This window comes from Schistocerca cancellata, chromosome 2, assembly GCF_023864275.1.
Source record: "Schistocerca cancellata isolate TAMUIC-IGC-003103 chromosome 2, iqSchCanc2.1, whole genome shotgun sequence".
In the NCBI taxonomy this organism is placed as follows: domain Eukaryota; kingdom Metazoa; phylum Arthropoda; class Insecta; order Orthoptera; family Acrididae; genus Schistocerca; species Schistocerca cancellata.
The window spans coordinates 1,068,094,764-1,068,112,832 of record NC_064627.1 but is presented as its reverse complement, the minus strand read 5'-3'; the positions used below and the strand labels follow the sequence as shown (position 1 = coordinate 1,068,112,832).

At 39.6% G+C, this 18,069-nt stretch overlaps 1 protein-coding gene across 1 annotated transcript in view; it reads left to right on the top strand.

Annotated features, from left to right (window-relative positions):
* LOC126161033 (dynein beta chain, ciliary-like) overlaps window positions 1-18,069 on the top strand; it is a 784,705-nt gene that overhangs the window by 739,252 nt on the left and 27,384 nt on the right. Inside the window, exon 50 of the mRNA XM_049916954.1 lies at window positions 331-504. Within this exon, the coding sequence (XP_049772911.1) occupies window positions 331-504 (174 nt within the window). The remainder of the gene's footprint in view (window positions 1-330; window positions 505-18,069) is intronic.

The window sequence follows — 18,069 nt, the reverse complement described above, 5'->3', positions numbered from 1 at the left end:
TACTCATTTGGTTAGCTGGGTACTGAGTGCGATTCTGCCAACTCAGATTTTATCCATATTTAATCCTTAGAATTTGACTGAGTCAATTTATTCTATTTCTTTGTTGTTGTGAATTATCTTAATCTGCTCACACTTTGGCTGGTGCTGAAGTGCACCATATGAGTCTTAGATTGAAATCTAATTCAGATTTAGTAACTGACCAGATGCCCTTTGCCTTATTTTAATGGTAGCTCTTTCAATTTAAGTCTCTGTATATGCTTACTGCTTGTAGTTACAAGTTAATCTGATAATTTGTGATTTCTCGATTATTGTAACTAACTAAATTTTCAGGGTGAACTGACTATAACAACGGATATGGAGGAATTGGAAGCATCTCTTTTTATGGATCAGGTCCCAGCAAGGTGGACAAAACTTGCTTATCCATCCATGATGACATTAGGTCCTTGGTTTGCCGATTTTATGCTAAGGCTACGTGAACTAGAAGGGTGGTCAACTGATTTCCAGGTATGGTAGCTCTCAGTTAATATATCTAACTCAGCAGAATTTGTAGGAATGGCCATTTTATTTTTGTAGCCTCTGTTATAAAAGTACTAAACAACAAAACATCACTATAATCTCAGTAGCAGCTAAAGCTTGGCCCTTCTTGTTCCAGTCATGCATTATTGTTGCACAGTTCTCATCACCTAGTAAATTGCATCGTAACAGATTGCAGGCAACAGAGAGGAGTAAATGATATTCTCAGCTGGGACCACAAAACTTAAACAATTTCTTACTATATGAAATGCGTAAAAAATGTTTCGTAGCACCTGCGTGTCTGTGAGCATTCATGGGCTTGTATTCAAGCAGGAAACATAAGAATAAGCCATATCAAAGCAAAAAAGTTGCTGTCAATAAAAACAAAATTTTACCAAAGATGGAATTTCAGGACTGTGTTGCCCCATGCCTAAATCATAACATGTTTTGATTCTCTTTGGTGAGCTGCTCATGAGGTGGCCAAGATGTTTCTGCTAAAGGCCTTCCCTCTCTTCGACAGCGGCCTTGCCAACAGTCATATGGTGTGTATAAAGGGGGGGGGGGGGGGGGGGGGGTTGCTGAGACGACAACAATCTGGAAGTTTGATTTAGTTTGTCAGTTAGTTGCTTCTTCCATGAATCATATTTGCAATAAAGGTTAGTGTAAGAATAAACAATATAGGAAAAGATAGATTGGTATGTGCTCTAAAGTGGACACGTTAGGTTGCATACAGGCACAATTAAAAGACACTTACATAAAGCTTTTGGCCACAGCGTTAATCAGCAAAAGACAGGTGCACACACCATTCACATACACAAGCATGTACATCTCATATGCACATGACAGCCAACTCTGGCAGCTTGAGCCAGAATGCGATATCACGTAGGATGGAGCAGAAATAATCTGTCTTTTCTTACATTGTATTGTAGATTGTAGATTGTATTTTATTGGTCCTGTTGTCTACATAGCAGCTTATGCATAAGACATTGGACAAGTCAAGTTATAAATATACAGGCTGAAAGTAATTTCAAGGCATACATATTTAAGCTTACAATAATACACTTTACACACAAGTATTTATATAACACATTTCATAAATTTAAATATTCTTCAATGGAATAAAAGCAGTGATGCTGTAAATATGACTTTAGAGATTTTCCAAATGTATTGACCTCAGTGATAGCTTTTATGTTTTCAGGAAGTTTGTTATAAAGCTTAACTCCCATGTGAAAAGTACCTTTTTGGCACAGTGCTGTGCTGATTTGAGTCATATGTAAGTTCCTGTTTTGTCTGGTAAAGTGCTCATGTATATCACAGTTTTTTTGTAGCCTCTGGTCCTTGCCTATTACATTTAATTTAAAGAACAAAAGTGTTTCCATAATGTATACACACGGTAATGGGGGAATACCAGATTTCTTAAACAGGGGTTTACAAGAGTCTCTAGGCTTGCACCCAAACAAGATTCTAATGGCCCTTTTTTGTAGTTTAAAAGTGCTATTAGCTATTTTAGAGTTTCCCCAGAAGGTGACCCCATATCTAAGACGAGAATGAAAGTACGCATGATATGCATTCAATACTGTTTTCTCACTACAGCATGATTTTAATGAACAAAGAAGATAACATGTTTTGCTCAGTTCTGCATTGAGACATTCAATATGCTTATTCCATCTGATGTTACTCTGCAGCCAAAGTCCTAAGAATTTGGTTTCAGTACTGTTACCAACTGGTTCGTCATTGATAGAGACTGATGGGATAAACATGTCCTTGTTAGGAACATTGTGGAATTTTAGAGCAACGGTTTTCTTACTGTTTATTACAAGCTGATTACTCTGTGCCCAGCTGCTAAGTTGTTTCGTGACCGTGTTTACTGTCTGCTGTAACTGTTCATCGTCGTCTCCTTTTAGTAGAATCGTGGTGTCATCTGCAAATATGATTGATTTGTGTGCATCAATATTTAAGCTTAGATCATTTATGTACAGAAGAAACAGAAGGGGTCCCAATACGGATCCTTGGGGTACACCACATTTTATTTGTTTATAGTCAGATAAGTGATTAGATACAGTTTTTAGTTCAATATTTGTGTGCTTGACGCACACTGCCTGCATACGATTTGTCAGGAAGGAACTGATCCACTTGTTGGACAGACCTCGAATACCATATCTTTCTAGCTTTGATAGCAGAATTTTATGGTCCACCATGTCAAAAGCTTTTGACAAGTCAATAAAGACTCCTATTGTTTCCTGTTTTTTGTCCAACAGGTTTAGGATGGAATTGATGCACTCATAGACAGCAGTTGTCGTTGACCTCTTATTTCTGAATCCATGTTGTTCATTACATAGGATGCTGTTTTTATTTATAAATTTCATAAGTTTCTCATACATAACTTTTTCCAGTACTTTAGAGATGCAGGAGGAAATTGTGATGGGTCTGTAGTTATTTACATTGTCTTTATCCCCTTTTTTTAAATACAGGAATAACTTTTGATGTTTTTAACACATCAGGGAAAGTGCCTGCCTGAAGTGAGCAGTCGCATAAATGTGTGAGTACTTCAATTAGGTTTGATGCGCTCTTCTTTAACATTGTTGCAGGTATACCATCAATACCTGCCGATTTGGAATTTTTTAGTCCTTTTATTGCTTTAGCTACTTCATCTTGTGAAACAGAACTGATGTACATTGATCCTCTACATGTACTTATTTTATATTCATTTGCCTGGATGCTCTTAAAGTTTGATTGTAACATATTTTCAGCAACACCTGTGAAAAAGTTGTTAAATGTGTTAGCTACTTCTAAGGGGTTTGTTACTTTTTTATTTTTATGTGATAGTGTTATATTTTTCCAAGGTTGTCTGTATTCTCCACATTCTTTTTTTATAACTCTCCACATAGCCTTTGATTTATTAGCTGAATTATAAATGATTTCATCATTATGCATTATTTTTGCTGCTTTTATTACTTTTCTTAATATTTTGGAGTATTTTTTATAGTATGCGCGTACTACAGGTGAGGAATTTTTTGAGTTACATATTTCATGAAGTAGTCTTTTCTTCTGGCATGAAACCCTTATTCCCTTTGTGATCCAGCTGTTTGTTCTAGAGTTTCCCTGTATGGTTAATGTTTTCAGTGGGAATGCAAGTTCAAAGAAATGGGTTAATGTATCAATGAAAGTGTCGAATTTTTCATTTATATCATTCATTTTGTACACTCCTAGCCATTTTTCTTTCTGTAATAAGTTGTTGAAGTAGTTCACATTGTGCTGATTATAACTTCGATATGCTGTTCTAAAAGACATGTTGTTAATAATACTGCCTTGTACTTTTATGCTTAATATTTGAGCAAGATGATCACTAAAACCTGTATTGAAAATTTTTAGTGAGGTGTTGTGTAAACTCTTCTTTACTAGAAACTGATCAAGAGCTGTTTGACAAGTTTCTGATACTCGGGTAGCTGCTTTTACTTCAGCCTTTAAATTGTAGGACGTTGCAAGGTTCAAAATGGTCTCCCTATTTCCACTATTTGTGAGGAAGTCAATATTGAAGTCACCACAGATTATCAATTCACAATCCATTTTATTTACTTTATTTAGCAATGACTCCACTTTGTTTAAGAAAAGTTCAAAATTCCCGGACGGTGATCGGTAAACTGTAGCAATAACCAGGTTGAACTGAGTAATTTTTATAGCTGCAATTTCATAATCCTTTTCGACATTTGCCCTAGTTAAGTCAGGTAGTGTAATAAAATCTACATTATCCTTTGTGTAAATTGCTACCCCACCCTGTTTGCTGTTATTCCTGCAGTAGTAAGCAGCCAAGACAAATTTGTTTATTTTCGTATTCTGGATTAATTCTGGGTTAATTGTTGATATACCTACCTGAGTTCCCATTGTCTAAGAATAAGTAAAAATATAAGATGGATACACACACACACACACACACACACAAAACAATGAAAACAATCAATTATTTACAGTATAATGTAATAGGATAGATAAAAAAATCTACTCACCAAGCATGGCAAGTTTTCAGAGCCAGTGGTTCCTTCTTCAGACAGAAGGTTGAAGGGGAAGGAAGGTGGATGAAGGAAAAGGACTGGAGAGGTCTAGGAAAATGGATAGATTTTCTGAAAGTCACCCTTAACTGCAGTTCTGGGTGAATTTTCCAAAATCTACCACTTTTCCTTTGTGCAATGAGTACTTCTTGCCTAAATGTGGAGTTACCCCAGAATATTATCCCATAAGACATCAATGAATGGAAATATGTGAAATGTTGAAACTTACTGACTTCTAAGTCCCCAAAGTTTGCAATCATTCTTAATGGCAAAAGTAGGCAAACATAAATGTTTTAGCAGATCTACTATGTTTTTTTCCACTTTAAAATTTTCATCAACATGCACAACTCAGAACTTAGAATTTTGTACACTTTTTATTATTTCTTGTTAGTGTACTAGGTTAATTTTGACAGGACAAAAATGCATGAGCTCTGTTTTTTTTCCAAATTTAATGTTATCCCATTTTTGCAGAGCTGGTCTGTAACTTTTGCAGAAACATCAGTTACAATTCTGTTGCTTCTTCACTTAGTTTTACAACTATACTTGTATCATCTGCAAACAGGACTAATTCTACATCCTGATTCAAATAAAATGGTAGATCGCATAGAGAAAGAACAGTAGTGGACCAGTGATCAAACCTTGTGGGACTCACTCTGAATTTCACCTCATTCAAAGGATGTACCATACCTCTTTGTATTACTAGAAGATCCTAAGGAAACTTTCTGCATTCTTTTTCTTAAATAAGAACTAAACCAGGCATGTGTTAAACTACATAGAGCACAAAAACTTAACTTCCCTAATAAAATGTTATGATTGACATGAACAAATGCCTTTGATAAGTCACTGGAGATCCCAACTGGTGATATTTTGTCATTTAAAGATTTTATTATGTGCTCAATAAATGTATAAATAGCTGATTCAGTAGAGTGACCCTTCTGAAGTCTAAACTGTGATTGACTAAGTATCTCATTGCTTCACAAGTGGATAACAACCCTGGAGTACATCACCTTCCCAAAAATTTAGAAAATAATGAAATGTGGGACACCAGGCATTAGTTGCGACTGTGAAGTTTCCCTTCTTTAAGAGCGGCCTGATAGTGGTGCATTTTAATCTGTCTTGATAAACACCCTGAATTAATGACGTACTACGTAAGTGACTAACAACATTACATATTATAGGGCCACACATTTGCAGTGTCCTGTTGGAGGTGATGTCCACCTCATATGAACTTTTATTTGTTAGGGTGATGATGATCTTCCATACCTCTGATGGGGATGTAAGATTAATTTTTATTTAATATATCACAAGCATGATCAATTGGGATTATGTGAGTGGATACCCAGGCCATTGTATTTGGTTGATTCCTGCCTCGTGAAGGAAGGTTTCAGTTCACATGGTGAGTGCCATTTGTTCTTATACTGTCATCTTGTAAGATTGAAATCCCAACTGGTGATATTTTATTATTTAAAGATTTGACCATCCTCTGAAGGGCCTATGCTGTTGGTAGTCTCTTTCATTGTGTAGGTCTTCTATTTTATGACCTGTGACCTTGAGGTCATCTGAATGTCTAACTGCATGCTCTAATGGTCAAAGTATGGGGATCTGGGATACTTCCTGTTTCTCTTTGTCTATTAGGTAACAGTCTATGTCTATATTTAGCTTAGGAACTATGAACATGGGCATTGTTAGGGAAGACAAATTAATTTGACTTGTACTGTTATCATTTCAAAATGACATTTTTCATTCTTTAATTAAATAACTTTAACATTGCACTCCAGTCAACAAGATCCCAGGCCAAAGACTTGTCTGGAGACACCCTGGACAGCAGTGGGATACCAACCAGACTGTTGCCCTCCATATGGCTCAACAACCAGGAGTGATGGTCCGGGGTGCTATTTCTTTTCATAACAAGACCCCTTTGGTTGTCATCCACAACACTCTTACACCACATTGTAAGTTGATGATATTCTATGCGCTGTTTTGTTGCCCTTCTGGCAATCAATCCTGGGCTTACATTTTGGCAAGATAATGCCTGCCTGCAAATGACAAAAGTTTCTACTGCTTGTCTTCTCACTTGCCGAACCCTACCTTGTCTAACATGGCTGCTGGATCTCGCCCCAATTCTGAACATTCGGAGCATTATGGGCATGGCCCACCAACCAGCTCAGGATTTTGACAATCTGACACACCAATTGGACAGAATGTGAAATGACATCCCCCAAGAGAACAGTCAGCAACTCTATCAATCAGTACCAAGCCCAATAACTGATTGCATAAAGGCCAGAGGTGTACCAAAATCTTATTGACTTGCTCAATTTGTGAAACACTGTCTCTTAAATAAATCACCCACTTTTTCTGAAATTGTAATCATTTGTTTATCTGTACATGCTGTCCCATTCAGATAATTCCTTCATGGTGTGTCTTGTTTTGTGTGTGTGTGTGTGTGTGTGTGTGTGTGTGTGTGTGTGTGTGTGTGTGTTTGTGCTTGTGTCACTGAAATTATTTTGGGACTTTGTCAAATTGTCACCACAGTGTTAAAACATATGTACAGCAACAGCATATACCTCACTGCTCCATGGTAACTAAAAGTCTGTTACTCTATTTCATTCCCTTCTCTCACTTCTGCTAATAATGCAGGACTTCAGAATTTCCCATGTTGGCATCACCCTGTATTTAATCTACCATAAATTTTGTGGTTGACAAACCTACACAGTATGAAGCTAATGAAATGTGTCAAGACCATAACACAGGAAGGACGAGTAACCTTCATTATGCACAGAAAGTTACACAGTGCAGTAGTAGCAGAATCTTTAAATTGCTGCAGACAAGATTGAAGTTTGTATAATGTGGGGTGTTGTTTAAAAAAAGAAAAAAAATCTTTAAATGTATTTTGGAGGAGTGGTATATTTTTTTGCATAATTTTTTTGTTATCTTAGCATTTTAATTTTTTTAAGTAGACGACTTTATTAAAGTGGTTAACCTCTTTCCATTCCATAACATGTAAAATTTGCTCATAGAACTTGTCAGTAATAAAATATCATGTATGTCAGACTGCCGGGGTTTCATAGACAGTTGCTTTGGAGAAAATTGATCTTGTTGTATGTATGAATCTTTGCTAAATTACTTCAATATCTAGTGCTTAGGATTGCAATACAAACTGTATTTTATCTTGTAAATACCTAACCATGTCCAGTATCCTTGTATATATTCTATACATGTAGGATTTGAAGGACTAAATAAATAAATGGAGTGGTGTGTAATCTAATCAGGCTTCCAAAATATATTTGTTTCTTACGTAAGTTGTGTTGTGTTGTATGAGGTGTGTTTGGAAAGTAAATACTGTTTAAAAAAAAAAAAAAAAAAATCATAAAAATTTTTTCAAATCAAAATTTATTTTTATGAGAAAGAGCATTTCTTAAACTGTTTTTTACATAGTTGCCACCATTGTTCAGACATATGTCATAGGAGGAAAGCAACTTTTCTTTGCCCTCTTTCTATAAAAATAATGTAAGCAAAGACAGTTGCTGCTGAACACTGATTTTTGCTTTGTCGTTACTGTCAAATTGCCTTCCTCCACAATCCCACCTCGAGTTGAGAAGCAAGTGGAAGTCAGAAGGTGTGAGATAGGGGTAGTATGGTGGATGACTGAACTGCTCCCAACTGAATCGTTGAATAGAATTTTGAGTAACACCAGCAGAATGAGAATGTTGTCATGAATCAACACAGTGCTTTGACTGAGCAATCTGCACACATTTTGATTTTGAATTGTGCCTATCTCAAACTTGCCGAATAGCAGTTGTTGAACTTGAAGGATGATTTTGGAGGAAGGCACTTTGACAGTGACAAAAAAACTGGTGGCATCTTTCTATGAAGAGGGCAGAGAAAAGTTGGTTTCTTGCAATGATAAATGTCTGAACAATGGTGACAGCTTTGTAGAAAATAGTTAAAGAAACACTCTTTGTTGTAAAGATGCTTTTGGTTTCAAAAAATGTTTTTATGAGGTTTTTTTTTTGATAGACATACCTTCCACTGATGCTTTGTATATTTATTAGTCCAGCCTTTGCATATATGACTGGCTGTACAAGTACCGTAGGACAGATCAGAATACTGTAATGTAAACACACTGTCTTTGCATATTTATAAATTCTTGTTCAGGATGCAAGCATTGCAGGGTAAAAGTAGTGCTTTATTAGGAATGCTGTTAGTTCTTTTCCTTAAATGCTTGAACTATAGTAATTTCTCGTGTGTTATTGTATTGTAATGGTCTAGAGCACATTCACTGCCCAGAGGCATAACTAGGGCACAGTTGTGGTTGAGAACCTCCCAAACATAACTTTCACGAGTTTACAGCCTGGAACACTGCCAAATTTACAGGAAGCTCATGCGATTCAGCTCACTACCATATGGCAACATCCAGTCTTTGGTGACTGCCCTGTGTCTGAGGCATTTCCGTATGTCACAAAATTGCAGCTTCTTCCACACGGCCAGTACTGAACACTCAGGTAGGTAATTGGTATGCAGGTCCACATGTGGCACCTGTTGTGTGTCAGTCATTGCCATTATTTTGCTAAAGCAACTCAGAATCTGCAGCAGAAGTCTACTGCAGCACCACTGCCACTGTCCCGGGTTCATCTCCCTTCCACTGCCTGTCATCGCACCGCTAGGACACTGCTGGCTACACCTTCGCTGCCTTGCGGCGTGTGTATCCTGCAGGCTGTTTTCTACAAATACCTCTCCTGGCACACCGATTTGTTCATACTCATGTTTCTCTCCAGCCCTCTTTCTAGTCCACTACATTCTGTATCCTTCTGTCATTTCCCTCGCCATTATCTGAACCCAGGAAGTCCCACATGGAACTCAAACGCCTCCTGAAAAGCACCGAAACAGCTCCCACCACCCAATGGTGCTCGTTGCACTTTGAACCCGGTACATTATTGGTGTCAAAAGTGGGAAGGCTTGCAGATGAAGAGGAAGGTACACTTCATGCTGATGACTGAAGCAGGTGGAGAGTTCAGTGGTGACTGAACTGGGTCAGCAACATTTGTAAGTGGTAATGTAGAGCTGTTAGGCAAATGACATTTCGTGCTACCAATTTATGACAAGGAGAGATGATCATGAAAAAATAGTAAAGTAGTATTAGGAAGGGACTAATTTGTGAAACACATCCTGTGTCCGATTGTTTTGTTTCATGTTTGTTGAACAGCAAGGCGTGACACAGAGTAAACATCTTTACCTGCTGTGGGTGGGGCCTTTTATGTTTTGGTGTTGTGGCTTGGTGGTTTTTTGACTGTCAAGAAACAGTCTTCCTCTCCAAAAATGTAAACAGCGATGAACAAAGGAACCTCTAAAATGAAATGTCACTGACTTCTTGTCGAGCCTTCAAGGTGGATGTTATATTTAATTTATAATCTGTCTGCTCTGAGTTATGAAATAATTATGATCTGTACACTCACTGAAACAAATATAAGACGGTCAATGATGCCATACTGATGTCATTTCATAATTAGAGTAGATAACATTTTTCCTCCCACAACAATATATTAAAGGTAAATCAACACATGTTGTGTCAGGTGACAGGTCACATGTGAATCTTGTGACTCAGATCCAGACACATAAGAAGAGGGTCAAGAACACTTCAGCAACCCAGATTTTGAATTTTCACTTCTGGGGTCCTTGTATCTGTTTTTTTCACTGTCTTAGTTGTAATGTTTGGTAAAGGCATGAAAGCTGAGCCATTAACTCGGTAACGTGCACTCAGTGCATTTTACTGGGACAGACAGCCCAGTGCACCATGCTGTATGATGTAATTTGTTGACCATGCTACCAAAAAGGACGTTACTCTAGCGAGGGCTGGAAGCAGCTGGCATTATATGTAGGATACAGTAGGTGCTAAGAAAGTGCAGAAATAGGCAGAATAGCCATACAGTTTTTCTTGCAAGTAGGAATTTCATAAAGTAGAATGTATACTGGAAATAGCTGAAGTGTGGGTTTAGATAATATATTAAAGAACTTTTTAGGTGAGATAAAAGAATAACTGAAACTCAGTATATTTCATTTAGTGAGAAACACAGATGTTTTGTTGCGCAAAATGTAGTAACATAGTACTAGGAGATAGGATATTCTAGCAGTATGACCACCAGAACAATAGTGAATGTTATTCAATTCACAGATGTGAGGCAGATGTAAGCAGAGGTTGTACAGCACTGATAGAGTAGAACATGGTGTGGGTGTCATAACAGCATCAGATGATTATAATTTCCTGTCTTTGTATCATGCAACATTGAACCAAATCAGCAATATGCTGAGACAGCACACAGATGGAATATGAGTCATTGGCCTTGACTTTGTTAACTAAACCACTCCAGGTCTGCTGAGATACAGAACATTTGATAGCAGAAAACCTGCCAATGATATCTGTACAGGCTAGATATTTGACATTACAGGAGAATGCATTGGGCCCTAGGGAAAGTTTTATGAAGCTTCAGAGATGTATTAAGAGCACAGGGGGGAAGCTAAAAGTGACTGTGACCCTGATAGTAGGTCTGTGGTATTTAAGGGCTTTGTGAAGTGGGGCCAATGGGTACTTGTAGTCCCTTGGGGTGAGAGGTAACTTTGAGTTGAGATATTGAGGTTTAATGTGAAGTATAGAAAATTTTTAATGGAAGATGATGAAGAGTTATGTGTGTTTATTGATGTATTGTTAGGATGAAATTTGTGTTATGGGGGTGTCATGGATTCATTGAATCATAGAGTTTTTCCCTATCAATGCATCTGCAAATGCAACCATAGCAACACTACCACTGACTCCTTTTGTTTTTGGATACTTTTCCCCATTTTTTAGACAAGGCAACAGGGAAGAGTGCATGTAGATTAATATACATGAGTTGTACAGGTCAAGAAGTGCCTGACGTTTGGTTTTAGAGCCTGAGAGGATGTTATATTGTTTGTGTAGGTTAATGCAGAATGCAACTTAAGGATGTATATGAGAGTTTTTTTCAAGTTTTCCTGATTAATTATGTGAGGTATGTGATGTGTATAATGTGAGAAAGTGTGGAAGTTTAGCATGAATTATTAAGTGGGAAGACTAGTGAGGCTACACTTAAGGATGGCTTCCTAATCTCTATTCCTTTCCCACAATGTGGGATGATGCAGTTTTAACAGGACTACAGGCTGAGAGTTCAAGTTGAAGTGAAATTAGTGCAAACAATGACCTACAGTCTCTCTGTTGTGAAATGGTGAACTGTGTGCAGAGAAGAAGGGGACACCATGTGACAAAGGTTATTCAGGAGTGTTTACCACAGTCTCAAGATGGAGGATGTGAACCATAACAACTATTGTAATATATAGTGATTCTGTTTCAGCCAGCAGCAATCTGGAGGGCTGGATTTTTCTTAAGGAGGGAAGAAGTTTAATGGACTACAACAGTCACAGCCCAGAGTTGTAACTAGGGGTCTGCTGTGGACAACAACTTGCCATATTATTAGCAGCAAGTTGTTTCATGCTGAGATGCCATAGATCAATGGCCTGGGATGCTGGCCAACTTGTAGGAAGCTTTTACAGTTTGACCCATCACCGTATGGCAACAGTCAACACTCAGTCACAGGCCTGTGTCAGAGACATTTCCACATGGAACAGAAACGCAGTGTCTTCCTCACTGTCAGCACTGGACAGCTGTGTTTAAACCCCCGTCCAGCTGAGTAGGTCATCAGCAGGACAGGGACATCCTCGGCACCTGCTATGTGTCAGCTGTTGCCACAAATTCTATGAACACAGCCTTGCCGTAACTATGACACAGTGCCACAGCCCACAGTCCAGGGTTCCTCTCCCTGGGTGGCAATACTTGCCGTCACACCACTAAGACACTGCCAACTAAGCATAAGACACCTTCACTACCTTGCAGCATGTGTATGCCACAGGCTGTTTTCGACGCCTATCTTGGCTGCTGTACCAAGAGGAAATATTATGCGATGACATCGCACTATGCCAGAGATTAGGGCGCACTCATATAATTATCCAAATCAGATGGAGCTATGAATAACTGTTCTGTGCATTGTCTGCTTCTCTGCAACCTGCTTCAATGTCTTCCTGCCCCTCTCACCATCATCCAAACCCAGGACACCCCAGATGGGAGTCGAGTGCCTCCTGACAAACACGAAAACAGCTCCCACCACCCATAGTGAACATTACACCCCCAACATGCTACAGTAGAGGGTGGTGTCTCAGTGTGAAGTTCTGGAAAACTTCTGGTGCATATTTGACTGTTCTCTGGTACCTGGATTCTGCGATAGTTCACCACTTTTCAGTAATAGTCATTAGTGAAGATAATTGATTCATGTATAATCAAACACGGGACATTTGAAATGCCAGGATCAGTAAAAGTAGGTTTACAAGATTCCAGTTTTGTAATTCCAAGAATTATCCTCAGTGCTTTTTTGACTGTAAGTACATTTATGTTCAGAATAGCATTTCCTCAAAAAATTAGTCTGCAGCAAAGAAGTGAATGGAACTGTGCATAGTATTCCAGTGCCAATGTGTCTTCACTTGATGCAACTTTCAATAATGTCAGACCGCAGTGCACAGTTGAGAAATTATTTTATGGGGTGACTGCTACTAAAATAACAGACCCAAAAATTTTGTATTACAAACATTTTTTACAATTCTTCTTTTAACTGTGCTGGATAAATTTTTCATCTCTTTAATAAATTAATACTGACACTGTTCTTTTTCAACAATATTAGGAAAAGGATAGATTGCCACTCACCATAAAGATGTCAAGTTGAGTTGTAGACAGGCACAATGGAAAAGACTGATGCATATAAGCCTTTGGCCAAAGCCTTCTTCAGAAAAGAGAAACACACACACACACTTTCACATAAGCAAGCACACCTCAGACATTCATGACCACTACCTCCGACCAGTCCAGCCAGACTGCAGTGGAAACACATTGAGCAGGAGCAACAATCTGGAGTAGGAGGGGTAGCAGGTTACGGATGGAAGGAAAAGGAATTAGCAATTAGCATTGCCTAGTGGAACATGCAGGGACTAGAGGTGGCAGAATAGGGATGACAGGTGCAGTTGGGAGGCTGTGGGGGAGGGTGAGGAGGGGAAAGCTCGAAGGAGAGGAACAGAGAGGAGGACAAGACCAGTATGTGCATTGGCAGAGAGTACCTCAAAATGAGAGGGACGGGATGTGAAATGGGAGGAGGCTGTAGCTGTTGGGTGGAGGGTATGATGACAGTAGGTTATTGTAGGTTGAGGCCAGGATTATTTCAGAAATGGAGAATGTGTTGTAAGGATGACTCTTTTTGCAGTCAGCAAAGCTGGTGGTGGCGGGGAGGATCCAGATGGCATGGATTGTGAAGCAGCCATTGAAATCAAGTATGTTATGTACAGCTGCATGTTGTGCCAAAGGATGGTCATTCTTGTTCTTGGACACAATTTGCATTGTCCATTCATCCTGATGGACAGCTGGCTGGCAGTCATACCAACATAAAAAGCTGAACAGTGATTGCAGCAGAGGTGATATATAATATGGCTGTTTTGACATGTGGCCCAGCCTCTGATGGGGTAATGGAAGGATTGTTGGTGTGTGGGGATAGGCACAGGAGATCTGCTTGTGGTCTAGGTCTGAGGGCTATTTCCTATCAATGAAGACCTCTGTGTGATACCTTCAGCATACACTGCAAATACGTTGTTCTCAGATGGCCGTGCTGTATGGGAGGGATTTTTTGGTATGGAAGATATGGCAGCTGTTGAAATGCGGGTACTGTTGGAGGTTGGTGGGTTTAATATGGACAGAGGTGTAGGTGGAGCCATCAAAGAGGAGGTGGCCAACGTACAGGAAGGTGGCAATCTAGGTTGAGGAGGACTGAGGGAAGTGGATGGGAGAGAAGGTTCTGAGGTGGGTTCAGATCATGAAGATAACATCAATGAACCTGAACCAGACCAGGTGTCTGGGGTTTTGGGAGGCTAGGGAGGTTCTCTCTAGACAGATACACAGATTGGCATAGGAGGATGCCATGTGGTTGCCACAGCTGTGCTGCAGTTTTGTTTGTGTACTATCCCTGGAGAAGTGGTTGAGTGTTAGGATATAGTTAGTAAGGTGTTGAAGAGTGAGGAATGGGTTTGGAATTTGAAGGACATTGGGAGAGGCAGTGTTCAGTAGCGGCAATATCATGGGCATTAGGGACGTTGATGTGTAGGGTAGTGGTGTCAACAGTGAAGATTAGGGACCCAAGAGGTAAAGGGGTGGTGATGGTGTAGATTTGGTGAAGGAATTGATTGGCATTTTGATGTGGGAGGGTAGAGTTTGAGCAGTGGGTTGCAGCTGTTCTTCAATCCTATCAGTGGGAGCACATTAACGAGCTTCAGTGGGACATCAGGATTGTTGGGTTTGCAGATATTGGAGAGCATGTAGAAGGTGGGTGCATGGGGTCCACATTAAAGGAACCAACAACCTGCATTTTGGCAGCTATCAACCCTTCCATACCAGAAAACCCTCCTGCACAGCCCGGCCAGCCAGGGAAGGCGTATCTGCAATGACGGGAGCTCCCTTGCCCAGTATGCTGAAGGCCTCACAAAAGCCTTCACAGACACTAGCACTTACATCTAGTCCACAAACATATTTCCTGGAGGGGGGGGGGGGGGGGGGGGGGGGGAGGTGGATTGGGTGTGTGTTGGGAGATGCCCCCAATCCTCCCACCTCGCCCAAGAGCCAGCTACAGAGGAGTGCCCCCTTTATCACTCCACACTGTGACAAATGAATCACATCCTCTGTCAGGGCTTTGATTATTTGTCATCATACACTGAAATTAAGAGCAACCTAACCAACATCCTCCCCACCCTTCCTAAAGTGGATCATGTCCCTGTGGAAGACCAGGTGCAACACCAGCCCAATCCACCCACCCAGCATTTCCTACACAAGGCCTGTCACTGGCTTATCCTATCTCATCAGAGGTTGGGCCCCCGTAAAAGCAACCATGTTATACACCAGCTCTGCTGCAATCACTATTCTGCTTTTTGTATAGCTATGACTACCAACCAGCTGTCAACGAGGATGAATGGCCACCACAAACTGTGGACAAGTTCTTGGTTGACCATGCTGTGGCACAATATGCAGCCAGTCATAGCATACTTGATTTCAATGGCTGCTTCACAACTTGGGCCAGCTGGATCCTCTCCTCCACAGCTAACTTATGGAAGTTATCCTTACAATACATTCTCTGCTTCCGAAATTGTCCCAGCATCAACGTGTGGTGACCTACAGTCCCCACACCTGCCACTCACCTGTCTCTCCCTCCTCCCCCCCCTCTCCCCTGTCACCTCCTCACAATTCACCTTCCCTCACCCTAATCATGTGCTGCTCTCTGCCAGCACATGCACTAGTATTTTCCCCTTCCGTGCTGCTCTCCTTTCTGCTCCCTGACTTCCCCCCACCTCTCCCTCCATCACAGTCTCCCAATTCCGCACCTGTCAGCCTTATCCTGCCACCACTTGTCCCTGCATGCTCCGAGAGGCAGTGCTAATTCCTTTTCACCCATCTGTACCCTGTTATCCCTCCCCTTCTCCCTCCCTGCTCAGAATTGTTGGTCCCATTCAACACATTTCTGTTGCAGTCAGGCCGGAATGGCAGAAGAAAGCAGTCATGTGAGTATGAGGTGTGATTGCTTGTGTGATTGTGTGTGTGTGTGTGTGTGTGTGTGTGTTTTTCTCCTTTCTGAAGAAGACTTTGGCCTAAAGCTTATATGTATCAGTCTTTTCATTGTGTCTGTCTGCAACTCAACTTGTCATCTTGGTGGTGAATAGCAGTCTATCCTTTCCGTAATATTGTTGTTATTCCAATGTGGACTTTCTATTGTTTGACTTCTTTTTTTACAATTTAGAGCTAGTTTGCTTCCAGTAACCCTCAACAATCTTGACATAGAGTTTTCTGCTGCTAACTCCATAATTTCTATGATAGATGCAGAGTAATGCACTAGTATCATGAACAAATAGAACAATTTTTTGGAGGATGTGTTTAACAATGTCATCTACATAAATCAGAAAGAGTTACAGGCCCTATATCAAGGCCTGAGGAACTCTATACTTTATTGTTAACTCATCTGAAAAGAAAAAGCTGTTTCTGATTTCATTCTGGACTTTCACTCATACTGAAATGATAATTTCCATCTGTCATTTCCTAGAAATGGACACAACTAGCTATCTATCATGGGATTCACTTTACCTCAGCTGTTCACTGGAATTGCTGGGCAGCTTTCTTGTGTGGCTCTAATACACAAAATTTGTGTAAATTTTAGTTTGTAGGCAATGTAAATAGGGAATTGGTATACAACAGCTTAAAGATGAAACAGGAACATCGAAGATTGTGACCTGTATTCAATGAATTTTTTTCTTTGTGTGACCAATCTTCATGTATAAATATTTACCTTAAAGCTTTTAATAATGTTCTTAATGGAGGAGAGTACCACTGGGTACGAATCCAATAAAGTGGTAATTATTTGATGTAATCTAATCCCATGTTTGACTTTTATCTCTAGCATTTTTGTTTGTGAATTTTCTATTTGTACTTCTTTTATTGTTTTGAAACACATCAGTGTGAGTTAATCATGCTGAATAATTACTTGTTTTGGAAAAAAAATCTGTCAGTCTTAGCATTTTTATTTGTCATTTTATCACATCTTTCACCTCTGGCAAATTTTTTTGTATGTGAATTGCACCATGGTTTGAAGTCTACACTAAACTTTATATCCCCCTGTAAGTGACTGGGTTAAGTCATTTTGAAGGTTGGAGGAAGACAGGACATCCACTTCTATTAGAAACATTGCTAAATAAATCACTGCGGCATTCAAAACTACCTTCAGGTTGAAGCCAGCTTTACCTTTACCATGTTAAACCTTCTCATTCTTCACATAAGGATTGAACAAGGTGACAGCAGATAATAGTTACTGTTGCAGTTCAGTATTTTTATGTTCAGACTGTTCAGCATAAACATCAAAGTGTTCACTCAAAGAAGGTTGTATATCAGAGTTTCATAATTTTTCAGGAAGCAGAAATAATTGTTGTTTTCCTTTGGTTCTATTTATTTATACAATTTATCATGTATCTTCAAGTGATACAGTTTGAATCACACAGCAGCAGCTCGTATTAGGGAATACCCAAAAGAAACTGAACTACGGTAATTTTTTCCTGGGCAGAGCTTTTATAGTACTCTGTTTTGCCACTAGGAGTGCATAGAGTGAATTTTCCAGAGTCAGTGCTGTCACTGAAGGAGGTAAGGACAAGTTTTGTGGGAATTTATAGTGACAACTGTTTTGTTTGGTTGTCAGTTTTGCAATGGCTGTTTTTCATGAACATTGTGCAGCGGTAAAATTCTGGTTTTTGTTCAGAAAAAGTGGAACAGAAACTCTTGAAATGTTAAAAATGGTGTGCAAGGGTGATGCTATGGGGAAACTCAAATGTTTGATTTTTTTTTCTGTTTCAAAAATGATGAAATGTCAATTGATGACATACC